The following is a 23,331-nucleotide window of genomic DNA, read 5'->3' on the forward strand; positions in this document are numbered from 1 at the left end:
ATACCTCTCCTTACCAGCACACACCTCCACCTCTCTAGATTTTCCTCAACCTGTTCTCTGCTCTCACTACAGATCACAATGTCATCTGTAAACATCACAACCGCATTAACATGTATGGCATAATACAATCGATTGTGTACTTTTTTGGCCATTGCCTTACTCTAAAGACGTCTTGCACTGAATGGACTCAGTCAAATCACAGGTAGCCCAGCCTCAAACATAGTTAGAGCATATAGAGCATATGGTAGAAGGTATTCGGGTCGAGATCTCCAATTGGGTGTATTGTTTGTCACAATCCGGCACATCAATGCCGCGGTGGGGATGGATGATAGGCTAACAGCTATTTTTAATGACATGCGATTTACCCACACTAGCTGGGCTGTTGTGTATTCTGTGGCTCGCGGTTGAATCCTTTTTAACGTTGTGCTGTAGAATTTAATTTGAAAGGCAGGGCTCCGCGATCGACCCGCGTTGCCTTTGCGATCGATCAGTGGATCGTGTCGACGTGTTGGACGCCCCTGTTTTAAATCGTTTGATTGCCAAGGGATGAGTGGACGTAACCACGAATCTTAAACTGATATGAAATGCAAATATAATGCGTTGTAATCAGCCCCAATTGACATGTAACTTTGCTAGCCTGTGTGATAAAAAACGATTTTTTTTATCAGAATATTCATGACTCAGAGTATTCGTCATCAGACCGTAACCGAACGTTACGTCATCACAAAGCGACGTAACTTTTGTAAACACACGCAGGTGGAAAATTTGCAAGTCTCGGTCTTGAGGAGGATTATGGATAATCTTGTCAAGGTTGAAAACTTTTCTACTTAAACGTCGTTGCGTGGATTGATGACTCGGCCCACTCACATTTCCGCTGATGCCTTTTTGCTACTAGTCGATTCACATAAAAATTAAACCGTCAAGAGTGACCAATAGCTTAAGTAGCAGCGTTTTTGACTGTGATGGGGCTCCCGGACATCACGCTAAGAGTGGAAAAAGTGAAAAACTCTTTTACCTCGAGTTAGCTTCAGTCTATAATTTTGAATTTCTACATTGCTTGATTAACAGTACCCAAAGTTACACCCGTTTTACATGCGATAGCCTCTTACATTGTGTGAAATGATTCAGAAGGCAATGCACATATCAAATAATTATATAACTTAACCTTTATTATTACGTAGTTAACGGACCAATCTGACGTTTAATTTTCTGAACACGCAACGCTTGGTCGGGAAATCCACTGGTCTATGCAACCACTAATATCTGTCTGGAAGTAACAGACTCATGTACAAAGAACTGCATGAAGTCTCTTTATGTTGGCTCATAAGGATGCTTCCTGTGAACCGGGCATAAATGTCAAATATCCGTAAATCTATCCAAACAAATTCAATTATTTGATATTTGTTTTAGGATATGTTGTTTATTGCATAAACACTATTTAAAATACGGGTGTCAAATTCATTTAGGTCCGGGGGCCACATACGGCCTAATTTGATGTCAAGGGGGCCGGCCCAGTAAAATCATTACCTGGAAGTAACACTAAGTCCAAATATTTCCTTTGTTTTATTTTAAAGGAGGTAAACAGGTAAATGATAAACATCTTTATACGTAATGAACTGTTCCTCTAAAATACATGATGAATTAATATTAAAAATGAATATTAAATAAGAGCAGCAGTATGGCTTCATCCTAGGAAGAGTACTACAGATGCAGTATTTGCGTTGAGAATGCTAATAGAAAAGTACAGAGAAGGTCAGAGGGAGTTGCATTGCGTTTTTGTAGACCTAGAAAAAACATATGACAGGGTGCCAAGAGAGGAGCTCTGGTATTGTATGAGGAAGTCTGGAGCGGCAGAGAAGTATGTTAGACTGGTGCAGGACATGTGAGACACTGGAGCACCTTCTTGTTCGCAATGGTGATGGATAGGCTGACAGATGAGGTTAGACAGGAAACCCCATGGACCATGATGTTTGCGGATGACATTGTGATCTGTAGTGAGAGCAGAAAACAGGTGGAGGAAAATCTAGAGAGGTGGAGGTATGCTCTGGAAAGGAGAGGAATGAAAGTTAGTCGCAGCAAGACAGAATATATGTGTGTGAATGAGAGGAACTCGGGTGGAACGGTGAGGCTACAGGGAGTGAAGATCAAGAAGCTGGAGGATTTCAGGTACTTAGGGTCAACAGTTCAGAGCAACGGAGAGTGTGGAAAAGAGGTGAAGAGCCGGGTCCAAGCAGGTTGGAATGGCTGGAGAAAAGTGTCAGGGGTACTATGTGATAGAAGACTTTCAGCCAGAATAAAAGGAAAGATGTACAAGACAGTGATGAGACCAGCAATGATGTATGGACTAGAAACTGTTACAATGACCAAAAGACAGCAGGCAGAACTAGAGGTTGCAGAGATGAAGATGTTGAGGTTCTCTTTGGGAGTGACCAGGATGGATAGGATCAGGAATGAGTCTATCAGAGGAACAGCACATGTTAGATGTTTTGGAGAGAAGGTCAGAGAAGCCAGACTGAGATGGTTTGGTCATGTACAGAGGAGGGATTGAGAATATATTGGTAGACGGATGCTGGAATTGGAGCTGCCAGGCAAGAGGTCTCGAGGAAGACCAAAGAGAAGATTTATGGACGTAGTGAGAGAGGATATGAAGGCAGTTGGTGTGAGAGAGGAGGATACAGAGAATAGGGTTGGATGGAGAAAGTTGACTCGCTGTGGCGACCCCTGACGGTAAAAGCCGAAAGACAAAGAAGAAGAAGAATATTAAATAAGAACCTTTGAAATTACACCCTAAAAATATTGTTGAGTTAAAAGAGGAAAATTTGCCACTAGAATTTATTACAAAATTGATTGGTAGCATGTATCAGAGGAGGTATAATCTTTACAAGGCTAATGGGGGCTAATCCGGTTATTAAGTCAATCTTTTTAATTTTTCCCGTTTTTTTTTTTTTTTTTTCTTTTGCTATGGTTTTTGTGTTTTTTTTAAAGAAATAAGAAAAGAAAAGATCGTTTTAACATTGTCACTAGACTTTTTTTTTTTTTCAAAAACTAATTTTGTTTTCAAATTTTGAAGCAAAAAATTCATTGCAAATTTACTTTTTCCTTTTTTCCTTGCCCTTTTTTTTGAAACCCACAGTATAAAACCTTCACATGCATGTGAGTAAAAAATGCATGGGCTGCATTAACACAATGATTTGATTTCAGGCAGGGGGCCGCGAAATATTGTTCCGAGGGCCGCAATTGGCCTGCGGGCTGCAAGTCTGACACCCCTGATATAAAACACCACTTAGGATTCCCCCGTTGATTTTTATCCTGGTTGTAAGCTAATTATAACTAAATATCTTTGTCGCCATTATTTGTCAATTCAGTCACTGATTGTTAACATGATAAGCATCTGATCAGCTTAATCACCTTATATATCCTAAGGTACATGGCAATGGTGAGGGCTACGATTCCGATTTCAGTGATGATGAAAGAGAGGGAGAGTCATCAGAGAGGGGACTTAAAAGGTAAAATCTTCCAAACCTGTTTGTCCTGTGCAGAGCATTACAAATTGTTTATTTATGAGGTAAGTCACAGAGTCAATAACATACCCATTTAGCATGTACAAGTTCTGCTATTAGAGTTCTTTTGGGAAGCCAAATTCTTTACTGGTTTAAGCAGCATCGTCTTACTTCTTAAAACTACAGGAAACATGAGGCAGAACTCTTACAGAAGTCGTTCCAGAGAGGTCATCACTCCAAGGGAGTTCATCGAAGTTTTCACACTGATGAGCTAGACAGGTACTTCACAGTCGCTCAAGCCTAATTCTGAACACTGGGTTTTTATGAGTGTATTTGTTTTATTTTTAAAAGAGCCAATCTTTGGGATTTATTCTTTTGAGATGTTGTTTATTTAGTAAATTATGTTCTTTCTATGCATTTCTATTGTATAAAAAAGTGATAGTTTGCCTAATGTGTGGCATTAATTATTTGCAAAAAATAAATAAGTAGTTTTCCTGTTCTGCAGAGAGGAGGCAAGGAATCGAAGAGCTCATTTGATATCATTGAATGCTGTATCCTTTGGTCATCAATCTCTCCATGTTTAATCTTTTTTTAAATGAATAGATAAAAAAATGTTAATAAAACACAATCATTGTTAACTATGCATCACAACACAAGGATTAAACAGAGCAAACATTTTATTTTCCTCTCACTGGAGTCTGAATCCTTTCATCTTTTTTTATGCTTGACCTGGTTGACCTCCTGTTTTATGCTTGTATCTCTGACAAGTCAGCTTATGAGGCACACTGTCCTTAAAGAGCTACTTCCAGTTTGAAAGGCATAAGAAGTTTGTTGCCGACTACATACTTTATTATGGAGGAAAGATGGATGACTTCAAACGCTCAGTGTAAGTAATGTCATTTTACATACATTTTTGCATAATAATGATGGTCTGTCTGGGGTTGGGAATGGTATGTGACCTGAAAAAAAAAGGATCAACATCAAATTAGTCACTCAAATATGTTGGTTCTTTAGCGAAAAAGACAAAACAGACTTGGATGTTCTGCGTGAGAATCATCGCTTCCTTTGGAGAGTTGAGGATGAGGAAGATATGACATGGTAATTCCTGGTCAATTATTCATACAGACTGTTTCAGTATTCTGTTTTTATTGTTGTCTTTTTGTTCTGCTTTGAAAATGTACGTCCAGTCCTGATTCAGATGATTGTGCACCTGTCTTTGACTCGTCTTTGGCCTTGTTGTGTACCAGGGAGAAAGAGCTGGCCAAGAAGTATTACGACAAACTGTTCAAGGAGTACTGCATAGCTGACCTCAGCAGATACAAGGAAAACAAGGTAGGTTAAATGCATAAAGTACTGATTGATTCATTTATTACACATTTGAAAACTGTATGCAGCAGCAGAAACTTTTTAATCAATGTCTGGCTATTTGGCAGGTTTCTCCAGTTTCTCACAGATTTGAACATTTTACTTGAACACCAATATAATCACAAGCTTTGCAAAGACCAACAGGTCTTCCCAAAAAGCCCCCTTCATTCACATATTACTCTTCTCCAGAAATTAGTTCAGTCTTCCTCGAGACCTCCTGCCTGGCAGCTCCAATGCCAGCATCCATCTATTCACTATCCCTCCTCTGTACATTACCGAACCATCCCAGTCTGGCTTCTCTGACCTTCTCTCCAAAACATCTCACATGTGCTGTTCCTCTGATAGACTCATTCCTGATCCTATCCATCCTGGTCACTCCCAAAGAGAACCTCAACATCTTCATCTCTGCAACCTCTAGTTCTGCCTGCTGTCTTTTGGTCATTGTAACAGTTTCTAGTCCATACATCATCGCTGGTCTCACCAATGTCTTGTACACCTTTCCTTTCATTCTGGCTGAGTCTTCTATCACATAGTACCCCTGACTTTTCCTCTTGATCCCCACTCCCTGTAGCTTCACTGTTCCAACCGGGTTCCTCTCATTCACACACATGTTCTGTCTTACTGCGACTATTCCTCTCCTTTCCAGAGCATATCTCCTCCTCTCTAGATTTTCCTTAACCTATTCCGTGCTCTCACTACAGATCACAATGTTATCTGCAAACATGATGGTCCTTCGAGATTCCTGTCTAACCTCATCTGTCAGCCTGTCCATCACCACTGCAAACATGAAGGGTCTCAGAGCTGATCCCTGATGAAATCCCACCTCTACTTTGAATTTCTGTCTTACACTTACAGCACACGTAACCACTGTCTTACAGCAGGCATACATGTCCTGCACCTGTCTAACATACTTCTCTGCCACTCCAGACTCAGACTTCCTCATACAATAACAGAGTCCCTCTCTTGACACCCTGTTGTTTTTCTAGGTCTACAAAAGCGCAATGCAGCTCCCTCTAACCTTCTCTGTATTTCTATATTAGCATTCTCAAAGCAAATACTGCATCTGTAGTACTTATTCCAGGCATGGAGCCATACTGCTGCTCACAAGTGCTGACTTCTGCTCTCAGTCTCACGTCCACTACTCTTTCCCATACCTCCACAGTTATATCATCAGGATCAACTGCCTTTCCACTCTTCAATGCCTGTCTCACTTCTCTTTTACTAATCTCTGCTACTATGTGGTCTACAATAGTCACCTCTACTACCCTTGTCTCTTTACATTTTCCTCATTCATCAGCTCTTCAAAGTACTCTTTCCATCTGTCAATACATTTCCCTCTATCCTTAATCAACTGGACCTGCTGTACATCCTTTCCATCACTAGCTCTCTGTTTCGCCCACCTATATTGACCATTCTCTCCTTCCTTACTGTCCAACCGAGCATACAAGCCATCGTACGGCCTTTGTTTTGCCTTTGCTACCGCTATCTTTACCTTACTCTGTATCTCCCTGTACTCCTGTCTGTTCTCTTCAGTTGCCTCTGTGCCCCACCTCTTCTTTGCTAACCGCTTTCTCTGTATATACTCCTGCACTTCCTGATTCCAACACCAAGTCTCCTTATCTACTTTCCATCAAGGTGACACACCAAGTACTCTCTGACCTGTCTCCCTAACACTAGCTATAGTTGTCCAATCATCTGCTCTCCCTGACCACCCAGAGCCTTTCTCAACTCCTCCCTGGAAGCCATACAACACTCCTCCATTTTCTACTTCCACCACTTTGTCCTCTGCTGTGTCTTTGTCCTCTTGATTTTCCTTGTCTCCAGAGTCATCCTAAAAACCAATCAGCATCCTATGCTGTCTGGCTACAGTCTCTCTCACCTACCACTACTTTGCAATCACAAATCACCTTCAGATTTCCTTGTCTATACAAGATTTAGTCTATCTGTGTGCCCCCACTTTCACTCTTATATGGTACCCTATGTTCCAGTCTTTTCTGGAAAGAAGTATTCACTTTAGCCATTTCTATCCTTTTTGCAAAGTCTACCACCATCTGGCCCTCTGCGTTCTTGTCCTGGATACCAAACCTGCCAATCACTTCTTCATCACCTGTAACGCCTGCATCAATATGTCCATTGAAGTCTTCAACAATTATCACTCTCTCATTCCAGAACTTCTCCTTCTCCTGTGGGGCATTGCCACCAACAACTTTGAGCATCACACATTCCATTTCCAGTTTCAGGCTCATAAGTCTATCTGACATTCTTTTCACCTCTAGAACATTCCTAACAAACTCCTCCTTCAACATAACTCCTACTCCATTTCTCTTCCTGTCACTGCCATCATAATACAACTTAAAGCCTGCTCTGAAGTTTCTAGCCTTAGTACCTTTCCACCTGGTCTCCTGGACACACAGTATATCCACTTTCCTTCTCTGCATCATGTTGAACAACTCTCTACCTTTTCCTGTCATGTTCCCAGTATTCAAAGTCTACTCAGTTCCAGACTCTTGCCTTTTCTCTTCTCTCTTTGCTTCCGAACTCACCTTCCCCCTCTCCTTCTTCGACCAACAGTAGCCCAATTCCCACTGTTACCCTTTAGATTATTGGCACCATTGGTGGTTGTTGTTAATGCGGGCCTCGACCGATCCGGTATGTGATTCTTAGGTTCGATTTACATATTTGGTTTTGACATATGCTTGGCACTAGATGCCCTTCTTGATGCAGCCCTCTGCTTTTATGTGGGCTTGGGACCGGCTCAGAGAGACACTGGCTTGTGCCCCCCTGAGGCTGTAGTATTGCATTATCAGTGCAAAAGGCACAAACTGTTTCGAACAAGACAAGGGAGCATTAGCTCCTCTTATCAAGCAATGTTCAGTGGAGTTGTAGTTTCTCAACTTCTTTAATTTGTTGAGTTCACGCTCAAAAAATCAGTCCTGCAAGCATTTGGATGTTCTAATTCAATTCTGTCAAAAATGTGTCAAAAAGCGCACATCTGTGATAATAAGATCAAAACTTTCCTTGAGGCTTGATATGTAAATACATTTAAGCTGGATCCCATTGGCTGCTGTAGATGTTAAAACCCACAATAGACAGTCCTTGATTACATGAGAAGTTTAACACTTTTTTATCTGCCTCCTGAACACAAGAGATTTGCTCCACCCTCACCACTAGGTAGAAAACTGAAGCTTCTGGGTACAAAATCAACGCAGAAGAACTCCATAATAAAAAGATGTACCGAGTCTCTGAGAAAATTTAGATGTCTACAAAAACAATTACCTTTACTATGGATTAAACCAAGTCCATAAACTATGATTTATGGATTATTCCAAGGATTTGAAGCTGAATGATATTATAACACTTGGAGGTAAGAGAGTAACAAGGTTGCTGATGACATCTGGTTCTGGCTAATGATAGGAAGTAAAATCTGACAAACTTGTTATTTGACCCAATGGATGCAGTCATATTGAAAAGATGATGGGACTGAGCACTGACCCCTGAGGCACCCCTTATTAATCAATGAATTATTCCATCTTTTAATAAAGATGTTTTGGTATGATGTAATCATACCAAAATTATTTTGGATGATGCAGCTGTTGTGAAACCCATGCTTAAGTGTTTTTCTTTATCAGCATACATAAAAATAGCAGTAGTTACTCTTGCCAAAGCATTATTTGTTTTTTGGGGAAGTCTTATTCGTATATGTCCAATGTGTCTGAAGACATCAAAGCTATGTCCAAAAGGGAAACCTTTTCAGTGTCTACAACAGGTATTGTGAGTAGAAGAACCACTATAGGTATATGAGAGGAAATATCAGTTGTGCCACATATCCTGTAATTCAACTTCATGTCAAAGACAATTCAGCTTAATAGTATCATTATTCTCATAGTCTTAACAATGTCAAATACTTCTTGCAGCGTTTTCCCACTGATGACTTCACTCTGACTATTACAATGACATTTCTCCATGAAAAATCATGAAACAATTGCATAATGTAAACATGAGGAAATGTGTTGTCGATTAACCTGTCTACAGAATCTTCTTTCACTGTCCATCAGGTTTTTATATCTTCTATTGCCTTCACTTTCCTCTGTTAGGTTCTTTTGTTGTGGTCAAAAAGCACCAAACCGATTTTCATCATACTTCAAGAGGGGCTATGCATGGTTCAGAAAAAATAACACTCAGTACAGAAGAAGACCATTTTAAAATCCTAAGAAACCGTATTTTCTTTGGCTTTGCTTTATTCTGATGACTTTGCTTTCCCAGGTATATCTACAGATAAAATTTATAAAAAGTTTCTATTTAGTTTTCAGAAACTAAAAGCACTCAATGTTCCCACTGAAACCACTGGCTTAAATAACTATTGGATTTTTGGCAGTGATAAATTATCTTTCATAGATAAAGCTTTAGGGGAAATGTCACATTCCTTTTTCTTTGTTGCAAATAGTTTGGATTTCGATGGCGGACTGAGAACGAGGTTGTCTTGGGGAAAGGTAAGAGATTGTTGTTTAATTATATAGCTTTTTACATTATTATGATTATATCTCTTTTGACATTTAATAGTTCTTGAGAAAAATTATGTTCACATATGGGGGAAGACACTTGAAATTTCCCTACAACATAATAACAATCCAAGAGGATTTCCATGGTTGTGCATGCCAGGTCTAAGGAAGTTGCTTTACTGTATTAGTTTGCAATGTAGCATTATTTGTTATTGAAGTTTCAAGAATCAAAACATATTCACGTTAACTTTGTGTAGGGGAAAAAAAAATCGACAACAATGACATTGACAACTTTCTCCACTAGATGGTAATAGAAACAGTGTTTAACACAGCAGTAGCGATCACACTACTGTTACTGTGTTACATAAGTGACTCCTGAGAATATATAAAGATATATATTTCTCAGTTTAACATCGTTTTGAGAAAAGTTCTGAAAGAATTTTAAGAGTTTATCTTTTTTCATGTTTACCTTTTCTTTCAACCTTAGTTAACTAACTGTGCCATGAAATAATGAATTGTTTTGCCACAGAAATGCAACCCTGTCCCCGATAAAACATTCAGTGTCTTGTTTATGGTTGACAAGGCAGTCCTCTTTCTTCGGTATTGAAATACTCTACCCTCGCAGTTTGGCAGCGCTTTGATGATTACCCTGTGTTAATTGTTTTGGATTAGCTCAACACCTCCACTGTCTATAGGTCTTTCGTGTGACAGTGACAGATATTTATACCTCAGGGATTGAAACCAGTCTTGACAGCTCGTTGATTGGTTTTGTGCCACACAGTCATGCAAGCTTTTGCTTTTAAACAATTTCCATGTATGTTCATCATTGCAGCCGCTGATGTACACCTACACACAAATGCAAGCATGTTTGAGATAACTGACTAAACCAATATATTGTTCCAGATTAAGACTGTGTAATCCTGGTCTCTGACATTTCACCCCCTGTGTCGTAATACAGGAAGCAGGATTAGGTCAGGTTATTATTTGAACTGTAGAGTTTGCTTTTCATGAATTTGAATGATTCCAAGTAAAATAATTTTCATGACTATTTAGATCATTGACTCCTAACGCCATCCTGTGAAATCAATGATAATCTACTTTTGCTTGGTGGACCCAGCGTTTCAGGGGTGGAAGAAACTCTCGCAGGTTAAAAAGTGGACCGCAATGAATGGCTGAAAGGGTATCAATCATAGTCACGTTTTGACTTTATTTTGTATAACTCATGATCAAAACCCTGAGAGTTGTCAATCAAGGCTAAGGTTTACTGCTGTCTGAAATTAGGTTACTTTAATGACTCACTACTATTCTGATTTTCGTAAACCACCTCCTCATCACCCAGTCTGGTGGATTTCAAAATACACTGAGCATTCTTCACACTGTAGCATGAGATTATGGAGTGCTCAGTAATAGTTAAGTAAAAAATGTTAATTTGACAGGTGTGTTTAGGTTGAAATAATCTTTTCAGATATAAAAGGAGATAACACAGTGAAAGGGTATGTACTAAGACAAGCACATGAGAAGAACATGACATGATATCCTCCCTATGAATAGCTAAATCTCCCCAAATCCAGAGACATGTTTGATTCTTAATTGACCTTTTTATCCGGTACAAAAGAGAATACATCCTATAAATATTTATTTCATGGAGAATTAAACTTGTAAGTATCTTGCCTTGAAACACAATTTATCATGCATATCACAATGCTGTTCTAGTAACACAAGCCATTTTTTGTGGTTATGTTTACTTTTTCCATATATTAAAGAAACAGGATTTTCTTTAATGATATGTAGAGGCATCGCTGTGTGTAATTTTTTACCTTCAAAAGAACAATCTAAATTTTGTCATGGGTTCCTATTTTTTATTTCATAAACCTAAATTTTTTGATATAATTATTTTTAGGCTATTATTTTCTAAACACACTTACAAGTATCATCCATCCTTTTGCCTCTCAGTTATCATCATGATCATAGTAATTTTCTAAATTCATAGTGTCAAATGTATCCATTAGAAATTATTTTTTCAAAGTTACTTAGTCCCCTATTATAGAAATATATATTTCAGTCATATTTACTTCTCACTGAAGAGATTGCTTCCATCATTTTGTTTTGCTTGTTCTAATAGCAATAGTATGACATCTAGAACAAACTGAAAATCTTAAAAAGTCATGCACTCTAATGCTACAATGTGCGGGGTTAAGTTTTGATGGTCATACAAGATTGAATTAAAAGTCAGAGAGCACTAGCATAGGTCACTCCCATGCAATGCTATCCAGTGAAAGTTTATCAAGATGCCATCTGTCCTCCAGTGTATCTGTGTGCTGATCTTAGGCCACTCACTGGTGGAATTAGGAGTCATTGACGTAGAAGCACAGGAGTTTCCTCTCTTAACAGGTTAACTCAGTAAACCTTGCCAGCACTTTTCATGAAGCACGTGGGGTGCACCTGAGGTGTGTGGATAGCCAACATAAATGCACAGAGGTCACTTGGCCTCTGAGACTTTAAACAGCAAAGGCTTTATTTTTGAGCAGGGATTTTTTGTGTGACCATTTAAATCATGTGCCTTAACTATATAGACACAATGTAAAGGTTTTGAGTTTACAACAAAAACAGAAAATCTGAAGTCCTGGTCAAAAAGAAAAGAGTAGCTCCATTAATTTGCTCCTGGAGTGTGTGTGTGTGTGTGTGTGTGTGTGTGTGTGTGTGTGTGTGTGTGTGTGTGTGTGTGTGTGTGTGTGTGAGCATACAGGGAAAAAAGGTAGGTAAATGAGGCAGGGTTGCAACCCTGCCTCATTTAGTGATCAAATGCCCCCCCAACCACCGAATATATCTACTGTTTCTTTCTCAGCATATGCTTATGCTTGTGTGTGGTGTGTGTGTGTGTGTGTGTGTGTGTGTGTGTGTGTGTGTGTGTGTGTGTGTGTGCGCGCGCGCACGTGTATTCCGTGCTAATATACTATAATCTATAATAATAATCCCAAATGCATTTCTGATCATCACAGAAACATCAAGCAAAGCAACTGGATACACAAAATTTCTAATGATATTCATTGACATGTGTTGCTTGGAAACAGATTTCTATTCATTCCCTCTGTAGATGGATAAATAAGGTGGACCACACACAATCCCACCATCCATGTTTTCACCTCAATCCAAGTTTCTGTAGTCTTCAGTTTTTTGCACTGGGATTGGATTTAAATTTTCCATCCTTTTTTTGAAGTGGTGCTAGTCTGGTCAGCAAAGGGCGAAGAAATTGATTTGAAAAGAGTGGATAGTTTGTTGACAAATTGTGGTAAAGCTTTTCGTTTTGTTTTTTTTTCTTCTTTCTGGCATCATACAACTGTAATCCAGCATGAGCAGAGTAAGTCCACCTGGACCAAGTCTGGACCAAGTCTGGACCAAGTGGCCCAAAGCCATCATGTACTGATTCATTTCACCTCAAAGTATAATGTTACTCAATCTTAGGCAGGTGAGAGAAGGTGTCACTTTCAGAATAAGAAGCATTTCTTGTCCTATTGCCAAGGATGGACAGCACTGACGCACTCACTTCGTGTTACAACCTGGAGGAACCTTGGAAACCAGATCAATGCCCTCTTAATCTCCTCTGGGGATAAGAGACAGGCTGTGCAGCAGCTTGAGGGAGACCTGAGGGGATGAGGCAAGGTGAAGAAAGGGATATGAGTATGAGCGGCGGAAGGCAAAGAGTAGTAATGCGTCATGGGAGGCAAAGGAGAGTTTTCAGGAGTCAGATTTCCTGAAAGAAGAGAGACCCAATTGTAGATTTAGAGACTAAAAAACTAAAAAAAAACAAAAACTAAAAAAAACATGATTTTGTGGGTCAATATTTACTATTCTCTGTCACATGTGTTATTTATGCAAGCATATGGAAACTAGACATTTTTGATCAAAAAAATCAATTGATTCTTTTAAAACAATATCAAACTGTATGTATTTCATGTTTTGCATTGTGCATATTAATTACTGGGAAACTACTATTTTTTTCGTTCTATCATTTTCCATTTATTTCTTATAAAATGTAATACAAATAATAAAAACAGCATTATCATATTTTTTGCTGAACATATTTCTATAATTCACATATTAAAAGGGATAATATCATCTCTTGTGCTTTTATATCCAGGTCAATTCCAGTGTGGAAACAAACGCTGTGAGAGGCAGGAAGGGCTGAAAAGCTGGGAGGTGAATTTTGCCTATGTGGAGCAGGGCGAGAAACGAAATGCGCTGGTCAAACTCCGTAAGACATTTGTATTCTTAGTATTAGATATGCAGGTAGAGATGTGTATATTACTGTGTGTGTATGTCTTATGGTTTGGTGGAAGCTTCGGACTAAGAAGCAGCTCATAATTATCCTCCTTCAGGTATCATACTGCAGAAAATCTTGTTAAAATAATGACTCTAATGGAAGGACCCACCATTCATAGTGAACTTGGTCAACCAGAAAATGGCTTTTTTAACCAGCTGGTGTAACAAGTCATTCCCAGATGTATTGTTTTTTCTTCATTAACAAACAATAAATGTTTTCTGGTTTGTAGTTATTCCAAAAATTATGTTGTGACAATATAAAATATTTTGACAGCAATTGACCATGAGCAATTGACCTTTGTAAGATGGAAAGTACAGTGCTGCAATATGTGAAAGATGGTAGAGTTTTTTATATCACAGAGCAAGTTTCAAAAATTGGTTTCTACAACACTAATCAGCTTTCTTATGAAAAAGAAAATAAAAATCTATTTAATACCGTGGACTGTAAATTGCATTGACGCTAACTGCATTTAAATTCTGTAGCAACATGTTCTGTTGGCAGGGAAACCTCATCTTTGGCCATAGCAACTGAATAGTTTCATATAATAACACCTTACTGTTTCATTTGCAGGACTATGTCCTGAGTGCTCATTCAAACTCAACTACCACTACAAGTAAGAAGACGCCCACAAGAACATTCTCTTTACATGAAGCGATTTTGAAAGGGTGTATATTTTGGATCTGTCTGCCAGAAATTATGATGGGGCAAGTCGTTATTCTGAGTCTCTGCACATAACATGCTCATTACAATTCACAATAAGAGATGTAATGACTTAGTTTGAATTGGTTAAAATGGAAACTTTAACATCCTTATTTTCACTCAACCTCAGAACACTTCTTTGTGTTTCATCTGACATCAAAACAAGATGTGGAACAGAAATTGTAATCAAATTCAAATGTAACAAAAAATGGGGGGCACAGTGGCGCAGTGTTTAGTGTTTTCTTGTGAGGGGCCTTATCTTTTATTAGCCTCTTTACATTGTGAAGTTAGTCTGCTTGGCCTGTGCTCTGATTCATAGGAGGAGGGAGGTAAAAGTAAAGAGCAGGCTGAACAGGATTTCTAAGGAGAACCACGAGACATCAAAAAAGAAGAAAGAGAAGAAGAGGAGGAGATCATCTTCATATTCCAAGAAGCGCAAACATAATAAGCAGAGGGGTATGAATCCTCCCTTCTGGCAAGATGCGTTAATAGTTATAGTTATTGTTATAGTTATAACAGTTGTGCCTTATTATGTCACAACGGTCTTGTTTTGAAACATTTCCTCCCGACAGAGCAATCCAGCTCTTCCAGCAGCCCGGAGGAGTCACAGGATAAAGGTCGTATTCATTACTCACTCACACTCTGACACTCAAAACTCACTCACACACACACACACACACACACACACACATACACACACACACACACTTCTGCTTCTTCTTCTTCTTCTTTCGGCTTTTCCCGTCAGGGGTCGCCACAGCGAGTCAACTTTCTCCATCTAACCTTATTCTCTGTATCCTCCTCTCTCACACCAACTACCTTCATATCCTCTCTCACTACGTTCATAAATCTTCTCTTTGGTCTTTCTCGAGACCTCTTGCCTGGCAGCTCCAATTCCAGCATCCGTCTACCAATATATTCTCTATCCCTTCTCTGTACATGACTGAACCACCTCAGTCTGCCTTCTCTGTATATGACCGAACCACCTCAGTCTGGCACACACACACACACACACACACTCCTTTCATATTAAAAAAGCTTAAGCATTCCACTGTGTTCCTTATCCCTCCAATCCTGATATGACACAATTAATTGTTTTTATATGAAAATACCTCAACAATTTTTCTCATAGCTGACAGAAACATTTTATGTCAGTAAAACACCTATTACTGTTCTGGTTTTTGCAAACATTTTCATCCTATTTCTTTACATTTATTCACTCCTTTTACCATCCCTTAAACAGCATAAAAGTAAGAGGTCGACAAACATCTCTTTACTCTGTTGTCTCTTTTCTGTTTATTCTAAGTAGCAGAATATTAGATAATCTCAATTTGAATTAATTTAGGATTCCTTGAATGTTGGCGTGTTCAGGGAGGCTAGAGGAGCACTTAGTTGCCTGGAAACTGAATGTTACAGGAACCTTGAGGTCTGGATAACAAACCCCGAGGATTTGTTCAACACTAGACTCTGATTTGAACAACTGCACCTCCCTCTGAGTACTCGTACACATTTTTGGGATTATAAGACAAGAAAGATATATTGCAACTTTGCAGGATATGACGTTTCTATGTTTGACTTATTCTTTTTCTTGATTGATAACCCAAGTTTATGGACAAAAAAGAAAAGGAGAATTGGGTTCATTCAAAACATCACATTATTTCTACTTTTATTATTTGGATAATTGATGGAGTTATCATTTTCATATCTGATATAAAAATAGTTGCACTCAAATAACAACTTAGCCCCAATTTTTCTATGGAGAATAATATGTTGTGTGCACCATCATCCCTGTTAGTCATACATACTAGATTACTGCAGAACACATTGTAAGGTCCTTAAAGAGTATGTTTCTGCATATCATTTCATTGTATTCAGTAACAACAAAAACAATGAAAGATATACACTCACCGGACACTTTATTAGGTACACCATGCTAGTAACGGGTTGGACCCCCTTTTGCCTTCAGAACTGCCTCAATTCTTCGTGGCATAGATTCAACAAGGTGCTGGAAACATTCCTCAGAGAGTTTGGTCCATATTGACATGATGGCATCACACAGTTGGTGCAGATTTGTCGGCTGCACATCCATGATGCGAATCTCCCGTTCCCCCACATCCCAAAGATGCTCTATTGGATTGAGATCTGGTGACTGCGGAGGCCATTTGAGTACAGTGAACTCATTGTCATGTTCAAGAAACCAGTCTGAGATGATTCCAGCTTTATGACATGGCGCATTATCCTGCTGAAAGTAGCCATCAGAAGTTGGGTACATTGTGGTCATAAAGGGATGGACATGGTCAGCAACAATACTCAGGTAGGCTGTGGCGTTGCAACGATGCTCAATTGGTACCAAGGGGCCCAAATAGTGCCAAGAAAATATTCCCCACACCATTACACCACCATCACCAGCCTGAACCGTTGATACAAGGCAGGATGGATCCATGCTTTCATGTTGTTGACGCCAAATTCTGACCCTACCATCCAAATGTCGCAGCAGAAATCGAGACTCATCAGACCAGGCAACGTTTTTCTAAACCTCTATTGTCCAATTTCGATGAGCTTGTGCAAATTGTAGCCTCAGTTTCCTGTTCTTAGCTGAAAAGAGTGGCCCCCGGCATGGTCTTCTGCTGCTGTAGCCCATCTGCCTCAAAGTTCGACGTACTGTGCGTTCAGAGATGCTCTCCTGCCTACCTTGGTTGTAACGGGTGGTTATTTGAGTCACTGTTGCCTTTCTATCAGCTCGAACCAGTCTGGCCATTCTCCTCTGACCTCTGGCATTAACAAGGCATTTCCGCCCACAGAACTGCCGCTCACTGGATATTTTTTCTTTTTCGGACCATTCTCTGTAAACCCTAGAGATGGTTGTGCGTGAAAATCCCAGTAGATCAGCAGTTTCTGAAATACTCAGACCAGCCCTTCTGGCACCAACAACCATGCCACGTTCAAAGTCACTCAAATCACCTTTCTTCCCCATACTGATGCTCGGTTTGAACTGCAGGAGATTGTCTTGACCATGTCTACATGCCTAAATGCACTGAGTTGCCGCCATTTGATTGGCTGATTAGAAATTAAGTGTTAACCAGCAGTTGGACAGGTGTACCTAATAAAGTGGCCGGTGAGTGTATACATAGATACAAATATAATATTTGCTCTGATACATGTCTGCAAACAGGAATTTAATAGCTGTCAAGTTGCGAAGACCATTTGGATTAACTGTAGACCATTGTACATTTCCTTCAGAAACCAGCTGTTTCAGAAATATATGCTGAGCATCTGATTTATTTTTTCTCTATTAACTGACTATACTCACTCCACTGCATCTGTAGCTTAAACTTCAAAAAGTGTAGTCTAGATCGGCAAAGTTACATCTGCATTCCCAATTACAGGTCCTCGTGGACATATAGCAAGCTTATAATAACAGGATATGCTGCTGCGTGTGGCTAGTTGCAGTTACTATTAAGATAAAGAATGGGTTCTTGGTCAGTAGTTTACCTCTTCTTTAACTTTTATTGATGACTCCCAAACTCTCCTTCTAGACTCAGATCCCGAGGAGGGAAGGCCAGAGGGTCAGTCGGAAGCCGATCACTGGCGAGGACCTGCACCTGCAATGGAGGAAAAGACAAGGTAAGGCTAACAGTTAGTTCTTGATACAAACTACAGCCATTAAGCATCTGGACTGCAATCATTGCCAGTCCAAAGCATAGTCCATATAGGTTTATGGTCTTTATGATGCACAGCGTTTGGGCCACCAAGATGTCTTGCTGAAAGCTGCCTTTAAAATTTCAACCTTATTGTGGACATTTGAAATTTGTTCACTCACAGAGGAATTATAATCCTGGAAAAAGAGTGGAAGAATGCTGGCCTATCAGCTTTTTTCAGTTTGTGTATAGTATGAGCAGACCATAATTCACTTAAGGATGGCATTTGGAGAAGTGGTAGAACATCATGCTGTTAGAGATGGGAGAGCAGTTTTCTGTGTTTGTGCTTAAATTTATTTCATATGGGGGGCAGCATGGTGCAGGAGGTAGAGCAATTGTCTTTGGAACCGAACATTCTTGGTTTGTGTCCTGGCTCCTGCTAGTGTGTCAAAGTGTTGTTGAGCAAGACACTGAACTCCTTATGGTTCATCCATGATGGGTTAATTGCAGAGAACAAATGTAATAAAGGACAAATTATTATTGTATGTAGCTGATAAAAACATGGTATTTTCAAATATTTTCTTATGATTATTACTATGTTTTGTTTGTTTTTTATATCTTTTTAGCAATTTGTGACATACAGAATTCATTGTTTATCCAGGCACAAAACACTATCTGCTTAAAATATTTTTTGTTATTGTTTTGTTATTTTTTTAACTTCATGACTTAATTTTCAATAAATGCACTTGAATGTTTCCTAAACTACAAGGAAACCCAATGGGTTAATTTGCAGTTTGTCACCTGTACCAGATCTATAAAAAATACCTAAAGGTCATGACCTTAAAAATTCCCTACAAGTTCCTTGAAAATCACCAAGAATCATCCTTAACATAGTAAGATCTTCCTGTAAATCAGCAATTGCTTAAGATTACCAAAAGAATGTAATAATACTTGCTGTAATTTTCAGGAAAGTGTAATGAAGGTGCCAGATAGAAAAATATTTGAGTGCAGTATATATTTTTTCATTGGAAGAGGTTTCTGAGAACTGCTTTCAGAGGCATTTTACAATCATTTTCAAACTCAAATTGAAATTCAAACACTTTTATTGTTGTTACACAAAGTGAAATTAGGAGATAGCAACTCTCAGATCCAGTGTTGTCTCACAATCAAAATTAAAGAAGCAGAACAAAACAGTAGCAACTGTTAGCAACTATAGTTACAAATAAATGACAAAAATATAAGACAATGGTTAAAAGAATTAATACATAAATAAAAAAAAACAGTAGGTATGTAGATATGTGCAGAGAAGTCACTTTTATTGCACAGTACTGTGATGTTCAAGTGTTCAGGGTTGTGCAAATTAACTGCAATGAGGTCTGGGGTAAAAACGTTTTTTCAATCTGTCTGTTTTTGCTTTGATTATCATAAAACGCCTGCCTGAGGGCAACAGTTGAACTAGGTGACCAGGATGAGATGGGTCTCTGAGGGTGCTGTGGGCTCTCCTGAGGCAGTGTGTGTTATAGATGTCCTGCAATGGGACAGGGTGACCAATAACTTTTTGGGCGCTGTTAATTGTCCGCTGCTGTACCTTCCTTTCTGCTGTTGTGCTGCTGGCAAACCACAGTTAGGTACCATGGCTCTGGACAGACTCCACAATGCAATACACTAACAGCTTCTCCATGAGGTTGTTCTTCCTGAGTATGGGCAACAAATGCAGCCTCTGATGTGCCTCTTTCGGCAGTGCCGAGGACCTAATTGTCCTGGTTAGGTCCTCCTTGATATGAATGCAAAGATACTTGATGTCTGGGACCCTCTCCACTTTGTCCTCACTTTGTCCGCAACTGTGAGGTTGCTAGGCCAGTAGCTGGTGATGTTTTTGACTCCTGGCTACAATGGTGGAAAAAAAGTATTTTATCAGCCACCAATGGTGCAAGTTCTCCCACTTAAAAAGATGAGAGGCCTGTAATTTTCATCATAGGTATACTTCAACTATGAGAGGCTGAATGAAAAAAAAAAAAAACAGAAAATCACATTGTCTGATTTTTAAAGAATTTATTTGCAAACACGGCAGGTTGAGTTTTTACCAAAAAGTTCAATTTTGGTTTCATTTGACTATAGCACTGTCTCCCAATCCTCTTCTGGATCATCCAAATGCTCTCTAGCAAACTTCAGATAGTCCTGGACACATACTGGCTTAAGCAGGGGGACACATCTGTCACTGAAGGATTTGAGTCCCTGACGGCATAGTGTGTTTACTGTGTGTAGCCTTTGCTACTTTGGTTCCGGCTCTCTACAGGTCATTCATTGGTCCCCGCATGTGGTTCTAGGATTTTTGCTCACTGTTCTTGTGATCATTTTGACCCAACGGGGTGAGATCTTGCAGAGAGCCCCAGATCAAGGGAGATTATCAGTGGTCTTGTATCTCTTCCATTTTCTAATAATTGCTCCCACAATTGATTTCTTCACACCAAGCTGCTTACATATTGCAGATTCAGTCTTCCCAGTCTACAGTTTGTTTCTGGTGTGCTTTGACAGCTCTTTGGTCTTGCCCATTGTGGAGTTTGGAGTGTGGCTGATTGAGGTTTGGGGCAGGTGTCTTATACTGATAACCAGTTCAAACAGGTGCCATTAATACAGGTAACTTGTTAAGGACAGAGGAGCCTCTTAAAGAAGTAGTTACAGGTCTGTGAGAGACAGAAATCTTGCTTGTTTGTAGGTGACTAAACACTTATTTTCCCGACAATTTTCCCAATTAATTTATTCAAAATCCTACTAAGTGATTTTCTGGATTCCCCCCATCTGTCTCTTATAGTTGAAGTGTACCTAGGATGACAGTTACAGGCCTCGCTCATCTTTTTAAGTGGGACAAATTGCACAGTTGGTGGCTGAATAAATCCTTTTTTTGCCCCACTGTATATTGTGGCTGCTGAAGTTTTCCTCAATTCTCCCCTTGTATGATGATTTGGCATCTGATGCTTCCCCTCAGATTGGGTCTGACAGCTCTGTACTGAGCTTTATCACCAGACATGAAGGCACTGTTCCTCTCTTTTATGAGCACATTTACCTCTTTGGTCATTCACGGCTTCTGGTTTTGATACACACATATCTGTCTGTCCACTGTAACAGGTGAAATACAGTGCTTGATATAACACAGCACAGTCAAGGTGTACACTTCCAGATCCTTTTAAATGAAAGAGATATCAAACTATTCCTTATTATTTGGGAAATCATCAGTTTTGTAATGTTGTCCGACATCATATTTTTTTCACATGGAAAGTAGTTATTGTGTTATACATACGTATCTAAAAATTATCCTTTGACTACAATTTTTTCCCTATCACTTGGCTGTTGCCTTCCAAGCAAGGCCCTTCATTACTAAAGCATTTCACAGTAAGTGGTATTCCAGGGACTAAAATGTTGTTTTTTATTTTGTTCTGTCTCTTCAGGGAGGACGAATTCGATGAATATTTTGAAGACTTGTTCCTTTGACTCCGCTGGGATCGGCAACTTTAAACTTGTTTAATGAATTTGACCCGATCTCCCATGTCTGCAACAGAAATAAACTCACCATGCTTACTATATATCTATCTTTGCGCACAATTTAAGAAATACATACATTTGATTTGACATTATATTATCATTCCATGTAAGTAACATTGATATTGTTGTTTTGTGTATTATCAGCCTCAGTGTTAATGTGGGACACATTTCCATTTAATAATTGTTTTCCCACAACCTGCTTTCTTCATTAAATCCATTTTGAGCACATTCCAAATGGGTCCTTTTCAAATCGAAGGAATTAATTGAAAAAAAAAAACATTGGGACTCGGCTTGTGCCAACTGTCCCATTAAATCACAAGTAAGAAGCAGATTATTCTCTTGTAAATGACTATCATCAATAGCTGTCATAAATGATGCTAAAAAAACATACAAGTTCCAGTTTTCTACATGAAGCACCAGCAGAAAGAAGAGTTTCAGACATTGAACATAGCCAGACAATGTTGAATCAGGCAGGGATCAGGAACAATCCACTGATCCTCTTTCCCTAGAGGCTCATCCTACTTTGGAGCCTCTAAGATCCCCGCACGATATATGAATAAGAAGGGGTGCTGTTTCAGCTAAGCCCAAGGTTTCCTAAGTTCATTCTCTGTCCAACCTTGACATGCGTGAGTGTGAAAATAAGTGAAAAAGTGTCACTAGTTTCATGGAGAAAATATCTGGTTCTCTTTTCTTACACCTCCATAAAGTAGTTTATTTGCTTACATATATTCATCTAGTGACACCTACATGCATTACATGTCATTTCATACATCAAACATTTGATTTCTTATACCTGAAGGATGTGATGGATCAAGTGAAACATATCCATTGCATTACAAGGTGTAATTGCAAATTGCTGGAAAGGAAATGTGTTTTTATTACTGAAGTTAGAACTATAGAAATGCAAAACAATCGGACAAGACTTCTGACTGGCATAAACCAAAGATTTTACAATTTCTGGGTTTATTCAGTGAATGTTTTTTTCTGGCTCCAGTGATCTCACACGCTCCTCCCTTCATTTCAAGCAGGTGAAGGGGAGTTTCCAGGTAGTCCCAAATCTTTTAGAATTAGATTAAGGGCTTCTGATTGATGCCTTGTTGATTAGAGGAGACGAGGTTGTGTCAGAGGAGGCAGAGAACCACAGCTTGCCTGTGCTCTGGGGGAAAAAACGCATTTCTTATTCATTCTGCGCTGTAAAATAACACAGCTGACCAGATCGTGTTCAGGTTTACATAGGTATTATGGAAATATATGAACAGAGTTTTCCACAGTAACTGCAGGATGGCTCTCTGCTACCTCTGCAAGAAAAGAAGCAGAAGACTGGCTTCTGCAGCCTAATGATTCCATAAATGTCATTGCCACATTCTTCTGATTATAAACACAAGCCATCTGCACATACATATGATAAGGCTGTGGTAGCCTGTACCCTTGCAAGAAGGGTATTTAAAGTCTAAAGCTGTGGATCTCAAAAGCAGGCTGACAATCAAATCAAATCCTACTGAAGCTTCTTACAGGAGGCGCATCTCTATTGCACCATTTTCAAAGGAAGAAAGTTGCTTTTACATCTCTCTTGTCCATTTTTGCATTTGTTTATTCTTACACATTTACATTTTCAAGATCTATGTCATAAATTACAAATATGTGAAATCATTCATTTTAAACACGTTTTCATTTGTGAATTGATATCACATTGTATGTTTATCATAAGCAGTGTCTTCAACAGTATGCACAAAGCAATATCTGGGTTTTTCATCTTGTATGAGAAAAAT

General features: G+C 39.1%; 1 protein-coding gene across 2 annotated transcripts; it reads left to right on the forward strand.

Annotated features, from left to right (window-relative positions):
- Positions 1-722: 722 nt before the first annotated feature.
- fra10ac1 (FRA10A associated CGG repeat 1) lies at positions 723-21,790 on the forward strand. Of its 2 annotated transcripts, none has more exons than XM_086139452.1 (14): positions 723-810; positions 3,424-3,506; positions 3,687-3,779; positions 4,006-4,051; positions 4,310-4,386; positions 4,515-4,598; positions 4,748-4,832; positions 9,310-9,355; positions 13,503-13,616; positions 14,256-14,298; positions 14,704-14,840; positions 14,957-15,001; positions 17,921-18,008; positions 21,469-21,790. In XM_086139452.1, exons 1-14 carry the CDS (start codon positions 793-795, stop codon positions 21,509-21,511), a joined length of 1,002 nt encoding a protein of 333 aa, XP_085995578.1. In that variant the 5' UTR covers positions 723-792; the 3' UTR covers positions 21,512-21,790. The 2 variants fall into 2 exon arrangements, with proteins under 2 accessions (XP_085995578.1, XP_085995579.1); XM_086139453.1 differs by lacking the exon at positions 723-810 and adding an exon at positions 2,421-3,153.
- Positions 21,791-23,331: the final 1,541 nt, after the last annotated feature.

The sequence above is a fragment of the Fistularia commersonii genome, chromosome 32, assembly GCF_037954325.1.
Source record: "Fistularia commersonii isolate RoL2024-O1a breed Wild chromosome 32, RoL_Fcom_v1.0, whole genome shotgun sequence".
Classification (NCBI taxonomy): Eukaryota; Metazoa; Chordata; class Actinopteri; order Syngnathiformes; family Fistulariidae; genus Fistularia; species Fistularia commersonii.